At 40.2% G+C, this 18,224-nt stretch overlaps 2 protein-coding genes across 8 annotated transcripts in view; one reads left to right on the top strand and one right to left on the bottom strand.

Annotated features, from left to right (window-relative positions):
* The window catches only part of SKP2 (S-phase kinase associated protein 2), a 36,751-nt gene extending 32,331 nt beyond the window's left edge, over positions 1–4,420 (bottom strand). Inside the window, exons 1-2 of one of the 3 annotated variants that reach the window (XM_065905238.1) lie at positions 4,254–4,420; positions 3,486–3,757 (exon numbers count right to left, since the gene is read on the bottom strand). In XM_065905238.1, the coding sequence (XP_065761310.1) occupies positions 3,486–3,757; positions 4,254–4,297 (316 nt within the window). In that variant the 5' untranslated portion in view covers positions 4,298–4,420. The other 2 variants (XM_065905241.1, XM_065905239.1) reach the window with 2 other exon arrangements.
* Positions 4,421–4,646: 226 nt separating this feature from the next.
* The window catches only part of LMBRD2 (LMBR1 domain containing 2), a 45,894-nt gene continuing 32,316 nt past the window's right edge, over positions 4,647–18,224 (top strand). For 3 of the 5 annotated variants that reach the window (XM_065905189.1, XM_065905188.1, XM_065905186.1), the window contains exons 1-4: positions 4,647–4,980; positions 13,770–13,999; positions 14,255–14,352; positions 15,600–15,695. In XM_065905189.1, the coding sequence (XP_065761261.1) occupies positions 13,826–13,999; positions 14,255–14,352; positions 15,600–15,695 (368 nt within the window). In that variant the 5' untranslated portion in view covers positions 4,647–4,980; positions 13,770–13,825. Of the gene's footprint in view, positions 4,981–5,212; positions 5,313–13,769; positions 14,000–14,254; positions 14,353–15,599; positions 15,696–18,224 lie in introns of those variants that run through there. The other 2 variants (XM_065905187.1, XM_065905190.1) reach the window with 2 other exon arrangements.

Raw genomic sequence — 18,224 nt, 5'->3', positions numbered from 1 at the left:
CCTCCACACACTCACCCCAAGGGCCACTCAGACCTGTCCTGGTACCGGCTGGCCACAAAGTTTCCATCTTCCAAGCTGAACAGATGAAGAGGATTTAGTCACCAGATGTGAGCCTGGCTTGGGGCCGGCAGAAAAGAGAGACTGTCAAGTGAAGAACCAAGAAAAACTCACACAGCCCAGGGCCACTGTCATCAGATCGCTATGGAAAGCAGGTGTGGTCCGTTCCAGCCTAATCCGGCAGAGCTCTCAGCCACCTGTCCTGACAACTGCAGACAAAACTCGCTACAACGATGATCCAACGCCGCCAGAGGCCCAGGCTCCTGATGGCCCACTGGGGATGCTCTATACCAGCTGTTCCTCACCCTGCAAGCCCCCTGCTCCCCATATCAATCACTATAGTGCGTAATTCTACGCACCCGCAAAGCATACCAGCGGTTTCCCTCCCTGCCTCTCTCTGAGGTCACAACAACAGAAAAGTCGAGGTTTTTTTTCTCTCACTTCCGATAAATACATCTGAAGTCAATTTTAACAATCTAGACGCAGTGACTGAATGGTTTCCAGGTCCTTCTCTCTCTTCCAGAGCCTCTGCTTTGCTGAAGGGCAGGAGGAAGCGTGTCCACGTGCAGTGAGGATCACGATGAGAAGCTTCGGGTCATTTTGGTGCAAGGGGCTCCCTCCCTCTGGCCTCCTATAGCACTTGCTGCCTGAGCCGCTCAGCAGCTGCTAGTCTTTTGCTGTGAGCGTCTCTTACTGTGTATCCTCTTCTCTCAACTTGAATTACAATTTCCTAGAAGACAGACGCCATGCCTGAATCTTCCACCTTGTTTCCTTATTGCCTTGCTTGGAAAATGTCGTTTGTATTTCCGTCTGTGTGTGTGAATGTGGAAGGACATATAGGACATACAGCAATCCCACGCCATGTCAGATGCTATCAGCACTGGACAAAGTTGTCAAAAGCCGCTCATCTTAGCAGGAAGCGTCTGTCTTTCACCACATTTGGTTAGTCAAGCACCAAATTGCTCCTGCTGCATTCCTGACACTAAAAATAGCAGGGACATTCAATTTTGAAGAAAAAAGATCTACACAACAGGGCCAGACTAACAGGATTAAGGACAAAAGATAAACTTAAGTAGCCTCTCAGCTAGGTATCTTTTGTCCACCAAATTAACTGAGTGTACTTACTGTTATATGCAGGGAGCATGCTAGCAGTTTCACGGGTACTCTTTCATTTAATCTTACAGTAACCCATGATGCCGGCATTACTATCCCATTGCACAAAGAAACTAAGGAAGAGAGGGCTCAAATAGCTTCCCAAGGTTGGTAAACAGCAGGATTTGGATTCAAAGCCATATCTGTCTACTTCACCACAATCCTTACTGCCTTTCTGATTAATCCAATGTCTAATATAGATCCTCAGACCATAATTTTAAAGTTCTCGTTTCTAAAGAAAGGGTAAAAAGCCAAAAAATCCGCCCCCCCCTTTTTATTTTCTGTTTAAGCAAGCAAGTGATCAACCAACCTTTCTCACAGAAAGCCAAATGGGGGAATTCAGGAACATACTTAATTTACCCTGGCTCTGCAAAACTTCATCTTTATTTCTCAACTGTCTCTTCTTCTCCATCATCAGCAATTTCGATTTAGACTATGATCACTTGTACAATTTCAAAACCTTTCTCTGTCCACTCTAATGTCAAAATCTATCCAGAAGCAGCTCAGCACCATTCCCACACCTCTCAACAAGTCTCTAAGCTTTTATCCTCAAGGCCTCAAAGTTTAGTCTCAAGACAGCAGTGTGTCCTTTTCAAAGGTTACATAGCAACTCTGCTTAACTGCACCTCTAGCCCAATTCTCACTATTCTCCCCTCTGTTCTTCTACTCTTGGCATACGGCTTCCTTGCTGTTCCTTGAACAAACACAACATTCCCCTGTTCCAGGGCCTTTGCACTAGCTGCTCCTTCTGCTTGGGGCTCTTTTCTCCAAGACATTTGCATGGCACATTCTTTCATCTCCTTTATGCCTTTGCTTACAGCTCACTGTCCAAGTGAGGCTTTCCTTCAATACCCTGCAAAAGAGCTTTCCCTCCCAGGACCTCCTGTCCCTCTTGGTTTGTTCTGTTTTCGTTTTTAGCCATAGCACTTATTTTAACATGCTACGCACCAGATTTGTGCATATGGCATCCTCTTTCTAGAAGAGAAGCTCCAGGAGGGTAGAAATGCTTTTGTTCTGATCACTGCTGTATTTCCAGTACTTAAGAACAATGCCTAGCACACACACAATGTGCTCAGCAAATATTTGCTGAATTAATGTTTTACATGGCTTGCCAGTAAGAAAAACTGATAACCCCAGGTCAACGCACAATGTTTACCCTATGGTTCTGAGTATTCCTGGAGCTCTGATCCACCGTGGGAGGCAGTTATGCATCAGCTTGAAAAGCCTGGAAACAGAGAGCTATTTAGAGGGGAATGACGTAGTGGAGTTCTACATTTCCATCAGTCCACTCTAGCTCTGGGGGATGGATCTGGGGAGGATAAGGCTCCGAATTATGAGTCCATTCCTAAATATGAGAAATGTTTAGGAGACAAGAGGGAAAGATTCAATGATTGGTTGGATATTGTGGGGGATGGTGGGATTCTGACTGACCTTTAGGTTATGGGGTTGGGGAAACTGAACAGATAACACAGTAAGTGATGGAGACAGCAAAAAAAGAATTCCTCTTAGGAATGGATCTGGAAGGATAAGACTCTTCCCCTTAGCTCAACATTCACTTCAGCAGTCCCTTGACAAATAACTAAAGTGATTATGGTAAAAGGCTCAACCACAGTTACAGAGCAGCCAAATATAAACAAAAAGAATTCTATAGATCATTGCTTTGTTTCCATTTGTCAGAGGTTTTGAGCTGGCCTTTAACCAGGCAGAGTCCCTCCTAAAGAAAAAGGAAGGAATGTCTTTTCACGGGTTACAAGTCAGTTCTGTCTCTGAAGACACACACATACCACCATTTCTGTAAGCAAAACCAGTTGTCTGGTTTCTTTGGAAAATAACTTAAGAATTGGGCAATTCTAAAAGGACCCTATCTGGGCTTCCCTGGTGGCTCAGAGGTAAAGAATCTGCCTGCCAATGCAACAGTCACAGGTTCGATCCCTGATCTGGGAAGAGATCCCGCATGCAGCAGAGCAACTGAGCCCCCAGTACCACAGTAATTGAGGCTGTGTTCTAGAGCCTGGAACCCATAACTGCTGAGTCCACGTGCCCCAGCTACTGAAGCCCCTTCATCCGAGAGCCCATGCTCCCCCAGTGAGAAGTCACTGCAAATGGAGAAAAGCCCGGGCAACAATGAAGACCCAGCACGGACAAAAATAAATAAATAAATTTAAATAACAATTTTTTTAAAAGGGCCCCATGCTAAAGACCCCTAAACAAAGGTTTACCAACAAAATAGTTTAATCCACCATTGACTGGGCTTGTATTTTACCCTCATACCTTACCTGGAAAGTTCTCTCGGTTTAGCTTAGGTCTGCGGACAATCACAAAGTCCTTGTCATTCCCTTTGCTTTTCAGCCGTTTTCGTGGAGGGCTCTGTGGGTGGCCCAGGTTTGAAAGCAGTTCCTGGGGGATGTTCTCACTGTCCACCTCCTCCTTCTCCAGGGCGGAGACCCCCATGCCTGAAAGCAGTTCAGAAGTCTTGCTAGAATCCCATCCCCACGTGAAACTGGTGGTAACGTTGCTAGTCTGGTCGGGTATCTCCTGGAGGTGTTTCCTGCAGAAACGCACAATAGCCCCACGTTCCTTTCAAAAACACGCCCGTAAATAATTCCCAGACAGGCCTAAAGGAAGCTGCAAGCTATGCACCGCAGAAAGCTTTCACAGCAGCTAACTGAACTGCATTTTTACGTGCCGGCGGCGAGTTCCCAAGAATAAAAGAGAAAATAACCGGAAACATCGAAAAAGCTTTTCGATTTCCGATCATGCAGAAGGCCTCAAGAATTTCTTAAAAGTGGAGGAAACACACAAGGAAAGAGGCAGGGCAATCACACACGATTGAAAACAGCAGCAGGAAAGCCCAATAAGGGAAGACAAATAACACCCACGCTGATCACCGCACTAAAGTATCCACCCATCCACGTTTTCCCAAAGAGGCTAAGCAACCATTCACATTACAGCACTACTAACAATATTAGCAAGTAGCAAAACACGCGGCCTAAAAGAATTAAGACGGTCCATTCATGTTCTGTCTCCTTCTGCAATCGGTTTACCTGTGCATGGCGTCCGCAGGTTCGGGAGTTTTAAATGCGTGCATCAATTGCAGAGGTGCCCGCCTCCCAGATTCCCGCTTTGGCGCGCGGCGGCGCACTGCGTGCGGCGCACTGCGTGCGGCCCCCGGCTCGCTGCAGCGAAACCCGCGAACTCTATCAACGTTCCATCCCAGCAGCGCGCGCAGAATTCTCCAGCCAGCTGGCTCTCCTCCGCAGCCGTCGTCTGCGGCCCCGCTACCTGCTGGGAATTGTAGTTTCTGCCCAACCTGGTAGTCCGGCTGCTTCGCCACTACTTCCTTTCCTTGCAGCTTTGCCGCCTTCGAGATACCCACAACCCCGCGCGGCTGCGGGACCGGACGACCCACAGGGTAGGCGGGGAAGCGGAAGCGGGCGGTGCTTCGGCTGACTGGGGAAATGTCAGCTGCGTGACTGGGTTCGGGGTTTCCTTTCTCGGGGACCCCCCGACCTTTTGGTGACTGCCACCGCTGTCGTCAAGGAGTGTGGGTCCCAAACACTGTAAGGCTGTGGCGGCCGCGGGATTTCCAGGCCCTTCTGGACGCTGTCCGGCGAGATCGGACGGTGAGCCGGAGGAGGAGAGCGTGAGGCACTTTGAGGTGTGGGGCCGAGCGCGGACTGAGAGAGGGCCCCGGAGACTCCGAGAGGCCGCCGTCTTGGGGCCTACGTCCCAGGCAGCTGAGTGGAGGCAGGGGCACGCCCTGCCGGCCAGGTGAGAGGCTGCGGCCGTGGGCGTCACGCCTGCTCCCCTCTGCCTGGAGCTGCGTACTCCACCCGGGTGAGGGCGGCCCTGAGGACTAGGTCTGTGGACAGGATCCTTTCCTTCCGTGTAAAACAGGCACCACGGCAACGACCCTCGTTTCACAGTCGCGGTCAAATCAGAGGAGGCTCGTGAGAGCGTCGGTAAACGAAAGAGCGATTCAAACGTGAGGCGGAGGTTTAATTTTAGGGGGAGCAGGAGATTACGGAGAGTGCCGTGGGAAAGCTGAGCATCTCCCGGCAGCCTTGAGAAGTCCCATAAATGCTAGCATGAGAACAAATAAGGTGACTATTGTTTGCAAAAGGCTTTTCGGGCCACGCTAGCGGCCACCAGCAGCGCCATTCGCTTACTGTCTCAAAAAAAATTGTTTGCCTCACGTCCTAAAAGCCAGCTGCTTGCTCTTAGACTATATCCACGGAGAGAAGTTTGGAGATGGTTAGAGAGTGCCGTTTTCTGGGTAGGATGACCGTGCGAAATCCATTGTGCAAATGTCCTATAACTGTGACCCTGGGAAAACAGTGGAAGAGAGAAGGGGAATAACTTCCAACCCTAATAAAAATGGAGAGGATTTATAAAGTTCAGAAATAAGCACCCGGCGTCATCACAAAAATACTAGAATGTCACTTAAGCATGCTGTGTGGCATACCTTCTTATTTCTTCTCTTTTAAGAAAAAAGTTCAATTTACTCTGGAGTTAAACCTCCCTTGCTTGTATATCAGCTTGTTTCAGGCTTGGCGCATAGCTTGAAATGGAACCACCTCTTGACAGAGGAGGGCGTTCGTGATCCTTTAGTAGTTTATTCTTGAAACTAGGTAAAACTGGTGTAAAGAATGGATCTGTTCCCTGATTGATTCTAGTTGAAACTAGATGAAGAATACTAAGCTGAATGTTCACAATTCATCAAGCTAATGTTACATGGAAAATATTTTTAAATGCAGTGTTCTGACTTTTTTTTACATGAAGTTATCTTTATGATATTTTGGCTAAGGAGAAAGCAGTAGCCTTCTGCTTGAAGTCTACATCCTTTCTCTTAAAATAGCAATATAGAGGAAATATTTAGTCTTCTGCAGGAAAGTGAACAAGACAGAGGGAGCTTATAAACTTATGGAGGAGAAGGAATAAACAAAAATTTTAATGCCATGATGAGAGTAAAGTTTTGAAATATAATATAATTGGAAGAGGGCACTTCAGATAGAGGTCTTATAAAGTGTTAGTCGCTCAGTCCTGTCTGACTCTGCGACCCCATGGATGATAGCCCTACAGACTCCTCTGTCCACGGGGATTCTCCAGGCAAGAATACTGGAATGGGTAGCCATTTCCTTCTCCAGGGGATCATCCTGATCCAGGGGTCGAACCTGGGTCTCCTGCATTGCAGGCGGATTCTTACTGTCTGAGCCATCAGGGAAGCCTAATAATTGGAAGAGGGCACATAGAGCTCTTATAAGGAAGGTCTAATAGGATGACTCTGAACTTAAAAATGAGAAATATCCTTCTGCTAGGACTTAGCCTGAGAGCTAGGAAACATTTCTAGTTTTCAGAATATTTGAAATATCTGAATTAGTGGAAACAAGGTCCTTTATAGGGCTTCAGAGAGAGCCTGTCAACTTGGAAAATCAAAGTGTTCAAATTCTAGAATAGATATTGCTCTAATAGTTTGCCCTGGCAGCAGAAATATTTTAGCTTATGAAAATGTAATCATTTCTGCATTCCTTTAATCATGGCTTTTCTCTTAATATGTTAAGTAAAAGTTTAATTTGGTAAGTTGGCTCTTTAATATAAGGAATTGTGTCCATTGAAGGCTTGAGATTATTAGCTACATAGACTTTCCTGTCTGGTCTTTCCAAGAACTGCATTGTGATTGCTACTGATGTAGATTATTTCGTTTTCCTGATTAGGTTAATTTATTTAATACACTCAGCACACCCCAAGTCTCATTTTAGTGAGAGAGGGTTCCCTATTTCTAGAATTACTAGGTCAGTATCTAGGACAAATCAATTACATTTTAAAAATATCTGCAGATGTCATTAGAGTGAGTAATTTCTAATACTCTTTGGAAGTTTTAGGTAGAGTACCAAGTGACTTTGTAAATTGGAAAAGTGTTTCTCATACATGGGACAAGAGCATAGTTACAAGATGGTCGTTATTAGGGCATAGAACTAGCTTATGTGTACATATTTATATATATTTATATATTCAGTATTCAGTAGTATATTAATGGGTCTTTCCTGGTGGCTCAGATGGTAAAGAATCTGCCTGCAATGTGGGAGACCTGGGTTTGGTTCCCGGGTAGAGGAGATCCCCTGGAGGAGGGCTTGGCGACCCACTCTGGTATTCTTGCCTGGAGAATCCCCATGGACAGAGGAGCCTGGCGGGCTACAGTCCGTGGGGTCCAAAGAGTCGAACACGACTCAGAGACTAAGCACAGCACGGTATGTTATCGTTCTTTTTGAAAATCAAATGTGACAAAGGAGTTTCTCTTAAATAGAAGTGTGATGTGCTTTTTCCTTAGTTTCATAATACCATGAAGTAAATCTTAAGATTCCTTTAGTTTTTTTTTTTTTATGTTATTTAGCTTAGGTGAACAAAAGACTAACAACAGTTACATAGCAAGAAGTTTCTATCTGCTCATCAAAATTCAAAAGATTCTTTTTCCTTCGGTTAATTTTAAAGTAGATCTTTTAGTTCTTTGCAGTTTAATGTTCTCTACAAATGGGCAGGTTGGGGCAAGAACAGAAAGGTTCTTTCCCAATTCTGTTTTGCTCTGTGCTTGCTTTTTTACTTTCATCTTGTAGATTACAGTCATGTTTTATCCTTAAGTTATGGCAGACTTACCTGCAAAGTTGCAGTTAGTTAGATTCTGTATTAAACATGACTTTATTAGCACTCTCTCTTGATATATATAAAAGAATAACAGGAGAATGTGTCTACTTTGTTCACGGAAATGAAATTAACAAAGGAAAGCTGAGCAAAAGCATGACTTAAACAGTCTAACTTGCATTAAAAAAAGTATGTCTGGACTGGATTAAAGACTCCAGTATCCTGTATCCTAATTGTGAGCCTGGCTCTGTAGTCAGGATGCCTCTGTTTGAATCCCACTTACACTCTCTTGTGCCATTTTCTCTGTTAAACGGGGATACTAATAATCCTTTCTTACTGGGTTGTAAAGTCTAATTTGATAAAACAAGTTAAGTGCTAGCAAAGTGCTTAGAATCTATTTAATAGTAAACTCAATATTAGCTACTCCCTTAAAGAAAATTATTTTGTTACTAGGAAGTAGTCTATGGATTATTTTCTAATTACTGACATGAATCTTATAATCTCGTTACTGAAAATCTTTAAGAATTCATTACAATGGATCCAGTTATTTTCTTCTTGCCTACTTAATGATTGCTGCCTCTCTCATGCCTTGCCAAAGGCGAAACAGTTTGAATATGTCCATTTTTCTTCAAAAGAGCTTGTTACACTTTGGAATTCAGTTCACCTGGTTGGTTTGCCAACCATTTTTTAAAGATGATTTCAAAAGATGTTATGCCTTTTTTGCATTTTTAGAGTGGGAGTTAATGTTCTCTTGTGGTATTCTGTCTATATCCTAAGCTGACTTGTCCTTATTCCTGAAATCATTTAATGTAGAATTAATGATTATCTTTCAAAGATTTAAATTTTGACTTGGTGGGACTGTTGACTTTCATTACTCACATCTAGTTCTGTTCTAATTCTTGGGATTTTTCATTATTTGGATCTCAAGTTGTCTCCTAGTTCTTATGCACATATCTGAGTAAAGATACATATTTAAGTTAACACAGCCTGTGTGATGAATCATTAGGTCTAGTTGAAAATTTTTTATTCAATTTCAGAGTCAGGTTTTGACAAACTGTTTGTCTGTGTTCTCTTGTTCAATTGATACCAATCTTTCCTTCCTATCTCCCCATGCTCCTTTTGGAAAATATTTGGGATGGGATGTTTCAGATTCCAAAATGATCTTAAGCTCTAAATTTTCTACTTAAAAAGTGTGTTTAGTCTGAAAAACTATTATCAGCCATAAAGTACTCAGGAAGTAGTACTCCAAGTCAGTAACATAAATAGTGCTCAACCCTGACCAACTCTTTGCCACCCATGGACTGCAGCACACTAGGCTTCCCTATCCTTCACCATCTCCCAGAGCTTGCTCAAACTCATGTCCTTTGAGTCAGTGATGCCATCCAACCATCTCATCCTCTGTTGTCCCCTTCTCCTCTTGCCTTCAATCTTTCCCAGCATCAGGGTCTTTTCCAGTGAGTCGGCTCTTTGCAGCAGGTGGCCAAAGTTTTGGAGCTTCAGCATCAGTCCTTCCAATGAATATTCAGGGTTGATTTCCTTTAGGATTGACTGGTTTGATCTCCTTGAAGTTCAAGGGACTCTCAAGAGTCTTCTCTAACACCACACTTCAAAAGCATCAATTCTTCGGTGCTCAGCTTTCTTTATAGGCCAACTCTCACATCCATACATGACTCCTGGAAAAGCCATAGCCTTGACTAGATGGATATTGTTGACAAAATAATGTCTCTGCTTTTTAATATGCTGTCTAGGTTGGTAATAACTTTCCTTCCAAGGAGTAAGCCTCTTTTAATTTCATGGCTGCAGTCACCATCTGCAGTGATTTTGGAGCCCTCTCTCCAAAATAAAGTCTGCCACTGTTTCCCCATCTATTTGCCATGAAGTGATGGGACCAGATGCCATGATCTTAGTTTTCTGAATGTTGAGCTTTAAGCCAACTTTTTCACTTTTTTCTTTCATTAAGAGGCTCTTTAGTTCTTCTTCACTTTCTGCCATAAGGGTGGTGTCATCTGCATATCTGAGGTTATTGATATTTCTCCTGGCAATCTTGATTCCAGCTTGTGCTTCCCCCAGCCCAGTGTTTCTCATGATGTACTCTGCATATAAGTTAAATAAGCAGGGTGACTATGTACAGCCTTGACGTACTCCTTTTCCTATTTGCAACCAGTCTGTTGTTCCATGTCCAGTTCTAACTGTTGCTTCCTGACCTGCCTACAGATTTCTCAAGAGGCAAGTCAGGTGGTCTGGTGTCCCCATCTCTTGAAGAATTTTCCGCAACTTGTTGTGATCCACACAGTCAAAGGCTTTGGCATAGTCAATAAAGCAGAAATAGATGTTTATCTGGAACCCTCTTGCTTTTTGATGATCCAGCGCATGTTGGCAATTTGATCTCTGGTTCCTCTGCCTTTTCTAAAACCAGCTTGAACATCTGGAAGTTCACGGTTCACATATTGCTGAAGCCTGGCTTGGAGAATTTTGAGCATTACTTTACTAGTGTGTGAGATGAGTGCAATTGTGTGGTAGTTTGAGCATTCTTTGGCATTGCCTTTCTTTGGGATTGGAATGAAAACTGACCTTTTCCAGTCCTGTGGCCACTGAAGGCCAAATTTGCTGGCATATTGAGTGCAGCACTTTCATAGCATCATATTTTAGGATTTGAAATAGCTCAATTGGAGTTCCATCACTTTCACTAGCTTTGTTCATAGTGATGCTTTCTAAGGCCCACTTGACTTCACATTTCAGGATGTCCGGCTCTAGATGAGTGATCACACCATCGTGATCTTCTGGGTCATGAAGATCATTTTTGTACAGTTCTATGTATTCTTGCCACCTCTTCTTAATATCTTCTGCTTCTGTTAGGTCCATACCATTTCTGTCCTTTATTGAGCCCATCTTTACATGAAATGTTCACTTGGTATCTCTAATTTTCTTGAAGAGATCTCTAGTCTTTCCTATTCTGCTGTTTTCCTCTATTTGTTTGCACTGATTATTGAGGAAGACTTTCTTATCTCCCTTGCTGTTCTTTGGAACTCTGCATTCAAATGGGCAACAGCAATAGGAGACACATACACTGAGTATGGAAAGAAATGTAACCAAATCATTTCTTTATTGCTAGAATAAAGGATCCATAATTCTGTTTATTCATCTATAATATTGAGAGTAGTATGAATCAAACTGAAAAATTGACAGTCATTATAAAAGAATAATTAGTAACTACCAGGAAGTTTTTAACTGAATGTATTGTTTGCTTAAACTGTTATCTTACTACCTATTATTAATGTCTCCACATATTTCATTGTTGTTCATTCATTCTTATTTTTATGCATATTATGTAAAAATACAGAGTCTAGTTTATCAGTTAATGTTGTGGTAGTTTTCTAATGTTACTAAATAATCTTAAACTTATCATTTCTTACGCTTCAGTAACATTCCATCATTTCATTCTGCCATGCTTTAGCATCTCCTTGCTTATCTCTGATACTCATTCTTTTTTCCTATGGTTGTCATATTCCTTGTGTTGAACAATTTCAGGCAAAATAAATATCTAAATCAAATCATAAAAGGATTTTCATATGATAATTATATTAAGTAAATTCACACTGAATAATTGTTTCCTTAAAAGAGCTGCATCTTAAAGATAGTAATGGTTTTCATCAGCATATTCTACATCTGGCTGTCACTTAACTTATTCTTGGCTTAAAAATGAGATTTGGCTTACCGTAGTGACACAAGATTTTTCTTTGAAATTGAAATTTGAAATTTTGAGTAGTAGTTAGTAATGAGCAGAATTTTAAGCTTTTTGAGTTGTAATATTGTGTAGTTGCTAAATCATGTTTGAGTCTTTTGTGACCCCCATGGACTGTTAGCTTACCAGTCTCCTCTGTCCTTGGGAATTCCCAGGCAATAAGTCTAGAGTGGGTTGCCATTTCCTTCTCTAGGGGATCTCCCCAATCTAGGGGTGGAATCCACTTGGAACATCCCCTGAAGAAGGGAAAGGCTACCCACTCGAGTATTCTGGCCTGGAGAATTCCATAGACTGATAGTCCATGGGGTCACAAAGAGTCAGACACGACTGAATAACTTTCACTTCATTCCTGCATTGGCAGGAAGATTCTTTACCACTGAGCCACCAGGGAAGCCCTTGAGTTGTAACAAATATATGTAAAATCAATTTTGGAGACAATAGTGGGTGTTATGTTACCTTTGAAGTCAGCAGTAATAAAAAAAAATAATGTGTGTACTATAGTATACAATAATGTTTTTTTTTTCATTTACTTATTCGTTTGACAGATATTTTTTGAATAGCAACTATATGCCAGACACTATAGTATAGACATGGGGTACAGTACTGAATAAAACAGTGACGTCTCTGCTCTCATGGGGCTTCCCAGGTGACGCAGTGGTAAAGAATCTACCTGCCAGTATGAGAGATGCAAGAAACTTGGGTTTGATCCCTAGGTCAGGAAGATCCCCTGGAGTAGGAAATGGCAACCCACTCCAGTATTCTTGCCTGGAAAAATCCATGGACAGAGGAGCCTGGGGGCTACAGTTCGTGGGGTTGCAAAGAGTCAAGACACAACTGAGCATGCCCGCTCTCTGCTTTCATGGAGAGAGAAGAGTGTGTGTGTATGTGTGTGTTGTGTGGGTTTTTACAGGGAAGCAATAAAGAACATACATTGTATCAGGTAGATAAGTGCTTTGAAGTAAAATATAGAGGAAATGGAAGTAGAGAATGACAAATGGTTTTCTATTTTAGACACTTAAGATTGAAAATATTGGTTGAAATCCACAGAGGGATGGAAGGAAACTACTTCAATAATATAAAGAAATAATGAAGTAAATAGTTTATTAAATGTGATTTTCATTTGTGATATTCCATATAAGGGTATTTCTTATATTAAATTTAACCTGTAAGGTACTCAGACTTTCTTTATTCTTTTAATAAATAGCTTTGGTTGGGAATGTTTGTTAATTTGACATATTTTATTGATTCTACCTTACTTTATTTTGGTGGGTTGCATCATGATACTGATTCTCTCTGTTAAGATATTAATTTTTCCTTGGGATACTGTAGTTAGTCCATAGACAACCAGAAATGCCTGACATTGATTTTATAGAGGTGAAAAGCACATATATTGTCTTTAGTTAGTAAAGGTAAATTATTTTACAAGAGTAGAGAGATATCAAAGAAACCATTTTTTGATGTCTGTATCATCAACATGTATAAATAAAATATTTTCAAATGATAAATTTTCATTGATAAATTTTTCTCCCTATAAAATAGGTGAAGTAACTTTAAAGACAATAAGATTTATATAGATAGACGGAAAAGGTAAGTATATTTTGTGGCACAGGAGATGAATAAGAATTTCAGGTCCTGAAAGTTAGACAAGATTAATATCAAAGAAAGAAAAATACTGCTTCAAACAAAGGAATTGTTACTTTCAAATGGTCTCTCTCTTTCTGTTTCTCCCTCCCTCTCTTTTAGAAAATCTGAAGTAATGATTATGGATGACTTAGAAACCTTTATTTTACAAAATATCTAATTTCATAGGATCAGTCAATAGTGTATTTATATAAAATGTTATGTTAGGACTTATAATATTAAGGAACAACTCCAAGTGACACTGTATTTAAACTGTTTATATCTAGTATTCTTACTTTGTAATATTTTTGGAACTAGTGTGATTTTTGCTAAAATAGTTTTTTTCCTAAGGATATCATTTATGCAAAATTTTCAACATATGCTTTAAAAAACGAAGTACTTGAGAATAGGGTTTATCCTTTTTATCTCACTCAGAGTCAGGTGTAAAGCCTGACAGTTTTTTTAACAATTTATTAGTATATGAATAAAAAATAATTGGGAAATTTCCAAGTGGTCATTTCATATGTTAACACTGCCTTATTTTTTTCTTCGTGGCTTGTAGAAATGATCCAGGCCTATATGTGAATTACTTTGGTGAGTCAGAGGAAACATTGAATAATGAGTGGTGCAGCTCTGGGACTCGAGATTGTTTTTGTCTTTTTCTTGGCATTATTCCTACTTCATCGGTATGGAGACTTTAAGAAGCAGCATAGACTTGTCATTGTTGGAACACTGCTAGCTTGGTATCTCTGCTTTCTGATTGTCTTCATACTCCCTCTGGATGTTAGTACGGTAAGAGGTGAAACTAATTTTCACAATTTAAAAGGCATTTGTAATCAGACAGCATGTTTGAGATATGTTTTTGAGACAGCTCAGTTATGTAAAAATTAACTTGTATTTTAAGCAAGTGTTATTGCATGAATTTGATCACTAAAATGCATAGCCAGGAAGGTAATTTTGGGTAAACAACTTGATACATTCCAGTATCCCTTAAGTGCTTGGTAACTTTTTGGTTTTCATTTTTAAACCATGCCTTTATTGCTTTAGACAATATACAACCGGTGCAAACATGCTGCTGCAAACTCAAGCCCTCCTGAGGGTAGCAACGTGACAGGATTGTATGCAACTGCTACCCCAGTCCCAAGGTACTTTCTTCCTTTTTTAAAAAAAATGTTGTAGGGGGCAGTTTGTTTAAAAATTGTCAGTTTTACCATCTGGATTTTATACTTATAAAAGTTTATCCTCATTCTCTACTCACCTCCCTTCTTCATCCTTTGCTAATAAACTTTTCATTACATATATCCTATTTAAATTTTAATCTTGAATACATTTTAAATAGTTATCGGCATTCAAGACCTCTCAGTAGATGCTAATAGAAACTTGGAGAAGACCTGATTTTTTTAGTGCCTTACTAAGAATAGATTGCCAAAAGCTGTTTTTCCTCTCCAGTAAGAAAAATGGGGTGTGCATTTTCTTGTTTTCCTAATTTACAAGGTTGTAATGAATGAAGAGGAGGTTATTCTGTACATAGGATATTCCTTTGATATATGTGCATCCTTTAAAAACATTATGGTTTTAGACTGAGAATAAAGTTCAAATTATTAAAAGGAAAAAAAATTATCAAAAGGTTATCTTGAATTCATGTCAAACTTCCCAGTAAAAAACTAAGTATTGGCTGTAGCTTTTACCAGTGCTTTAAGTAGTATTACATACTTCTTTATGCAGGTTTTATTTATTTATTTTTAAATCAAAGCTAGATAAGGGTGAATTTTAAATGTAGTAGTTATTCCCTTTTGAAGCACCACTGTGGATTGTTGGAAGCCCTTGAACTAAAGAGTAGCTTTACAGTTTAGGAATGCTGATTATTACTGAAAGAACCTATGGTCATATACACATGTTTTCAGAAAATTCAAACAGAATTATGTATAGATGCTGGCATCTGTCTCCATAGGACATATGCTATAGTGACTGATAAGTTAGGGTTCCAGTTTCTAGGATTTAATCACCTAATACCTTTTTTTTTTGCCACCATAACCAACCCACAAATGAAGTAAGTGGGTATTTTAAAGGTAATCATCTCAAGAGTTTGATTTCATAATGCATTTACTTTTAAAACTGTCACTTCATTAGTCTGTTAGTATATTATGTCCTCATTTTATTCAAAGACTTAAAAAAACATTGAAAATTTAAACACATTCCTCCTTGAAACAGTTTTGTTCCCTTTGTGTGTTTTTTGAACACAGTCAGTTTTGAATTTTAATTTTCTATAAAATTTTATAAGTTAGAATCCATAATTTAAAGCTGAATGTAAGTGAACTTTGCCAACACAAACTAATTGTGCAATTCATTTAAGTAGCATATGATTAATTGGCTTTAAATTGTTTTTAAATAGCCAGCATCCGTGTTTCAAGCCATGGAGTTACATTCCTGATGGAATCATGCCAATTTTCTGGAGGGTAGTATATTGGACTTCACAATTTTTAACATGGTAAGTGGTGGTGAAGAATAAAATTTTCGATATTTTGGCTAAATTTTAAAAAGTGATTATTTTTTCAGTGAACTTTCATATTTTAGAACTTATTTATGTCATATTTTCCCTTAAATCTATATGCTTTCCCTCCTCATTGAGGTCTGTCTTATCTTAAAAGGAATGAAAAGAAATAAATAAACAAAAAGTAGAAAACAGACAAAAAAATTCTCCTTGTCATCATTTCCTTTTCGTTACTGCCTTCTTTCTGGACCTTCTTCAGTTCCGTTTTCTTCAAGTCCCATTGTTATGTGACCCTGGTCTCTTGCTGAGGTCATCATTAACCCCTGGTGTTCTGTGCGCTTAGTGTAGACTTCTGAATTTCCTTTATGTGCTGCATTTCTGTGGCCCGTTTCTAAATGTTGGTGTTCCCCAGGGTCCTATCTTTGGTCATCTTGTTATCCGACTCTCCCTGAGTAACTAATTATAGCCATGGTTTCATTAACTTGTGATGCTTTCCAAGTCTTTTTTCTACCCAATATAACTTTGTCTTTCTGCTGTGCTCCAGACTCATTCATACTTTTTCCACTGCCTATTGAGCATTTTACAGTAGATATAATACAAGTAAACTGGAGGTGGAGAACATGGCAAGAGAAAAATCACACAGCAGAGTATAGGATGCCTGTAGCGTGCACATTGAACTCGGCTAGTTCTTCAACATTGCCAAACTTTGATCCTTTGATTTTCTCATCTGTTTGCTCTTCATTCTTCACAACAAATCTTTCCAGTCACTGCAAACCTCAGCCGTGATTGTGACTCTCTCTCTCACGTCCTAGAAACAGTCACCTTCTCTCCTTGCAGATGACTTTACTTTCTGCCGTCCAGTGAAAAAGGAATCATCAGATGGCAGCTCTTTTCAGCTTCTCACCAACAAACCTGTCTACCTATCCTTTCTTTCCTTCCCTCCAAGAATGTAAGAGTCATTCTTAAAGTTAATCCCTCTTCCTGAAATGTAGACCTATCTCCTTCAGCTCTTGTTATAAAACTCAAGTCAGAATCCTTTCCAACTTTCTGTCTCCCCCTCGATGATCTACTCATCACTGCTGTATTTTTTTAGGGAGACTTTTTTTTAAAGTATAAATTAGTACAGAAAATCCCACAGACTGTATTTAGTTTGACTTTTCTTCAAAGTGAATACACCGATATAATGAGCACTCAGATTGTGATATAGAACATTAACAATATCCCCAAAAGCTTCCCACATACCCCTCTCCGAGTCATTAAGCTCCCCAAAGGTAACACATGATTCTGACTTCTATTACCATAGATTAGTTTTGCCTGCTTTTTCAACTTTATAAATATGGAGTTATACAGTATGTACCTTTTTGTTTCTCTTTTTGCTCATATATTTGGAAGATTCTTCTGTGTTGTATGTCTCAGTATTCTAATTATTTTTTAATTTCTGTGAAGAGTTCTACTTTTTGAATATACCATAGTTTATTCTACGTAGCCAAACTTCTACAATTGTCTGCATTTTGTGTCTCCATTTGGTTACTGCTTATTCTTTCCACAACCCATTGGACCCTGTTTTCTATCCTCCCTTCTCCACTTAAACATACAGGCTCTTAATTTACTGACCTCTTGGCAGCCTTTGATTTTACTGTTTCCTCTGTCTACTTTCAAACACTTTATTCTCCATGTACTTCTTCGTTTTCTTCCATAATTCTTGACTGTTCCCTCAGCCTCCTTTGTTGGCCTTTCCTTCTGTTTGTCTGCCTGTCATTTAAAAGTTGATATTGTTGAGGCATCAGTCTCAGATCTTTCCTTCTCATTCATTCTATGTATATATTCCCTTCCAGATCTCATCTACTGATTTTATTTCAGTACCATTAATATGGTGATGACGCCAAATCTATCTGTGTTTCTGTTCGTTCTCCTGAGTTCTGAAGCTGGATGGCCAACTGTTTCCTGTGCAGCTCCTTTACGATGTATCCAGGGCACTTTCCCCTGACATTTGGGCTTCCCTAGTGGCTCAGTCAGTCGCTAAACAGTCTACCTGCGATGCAGGAGACCGGGATTCAATCCCTGGGTCGGGAAGATCCTCTGAAAGGAAATGGCAACCCACTCCAATATCCTTGCCTGGGAAAGCCCATGGACAGAGGATCCTGGTGGGCTACAGTCCATGGGGTTCCCAGAGTCAAACAACTGGGGGACTAAACCTACCTGTACTTCAAAATCAGTATACTGACAACCAACCTTCTCTCCTGCTTCTTACCACACCACCACCCCTTACCCATTCTAAATAGTTACAGTTTTGTTCCATTTAAGCCCATTCTCCATGTTGAACTCTTATCAGTCCATAGAAAACAAAAGTTTGGTCGTGTCTCCCTTCAGTTAAAGAAAATGATTCCTCACTATTCTTTGGATGTAATCTAAATAATTCAAAAAATCTTTAAAGGTCTTTTTCAGATTCCTTGTAAGTCAGAGAGTACTGTTGTACTCTCTGATCATTGTTTTTGCTCCCAGGAATATGCTTTTCTCTCCCCAGAA

This window comes from Muntiacus reevesi, chromosome 14 (assembly GCF_963930625.1).
Source record: "Muntiacus reevesi chromosome 14, mMunRee1.1, whole genome shotgun sequence".
NCBI lineage: Eukaryota > Metazoa > Chordata > Mammalia > Artiodactyla > Cervidae > Muntiacus > Muntiacus reevesi.
Note: the sequence above shows the minus strand (reverse complement) of the source record. Positions and strands in the feature narration are given on the sequence as shown.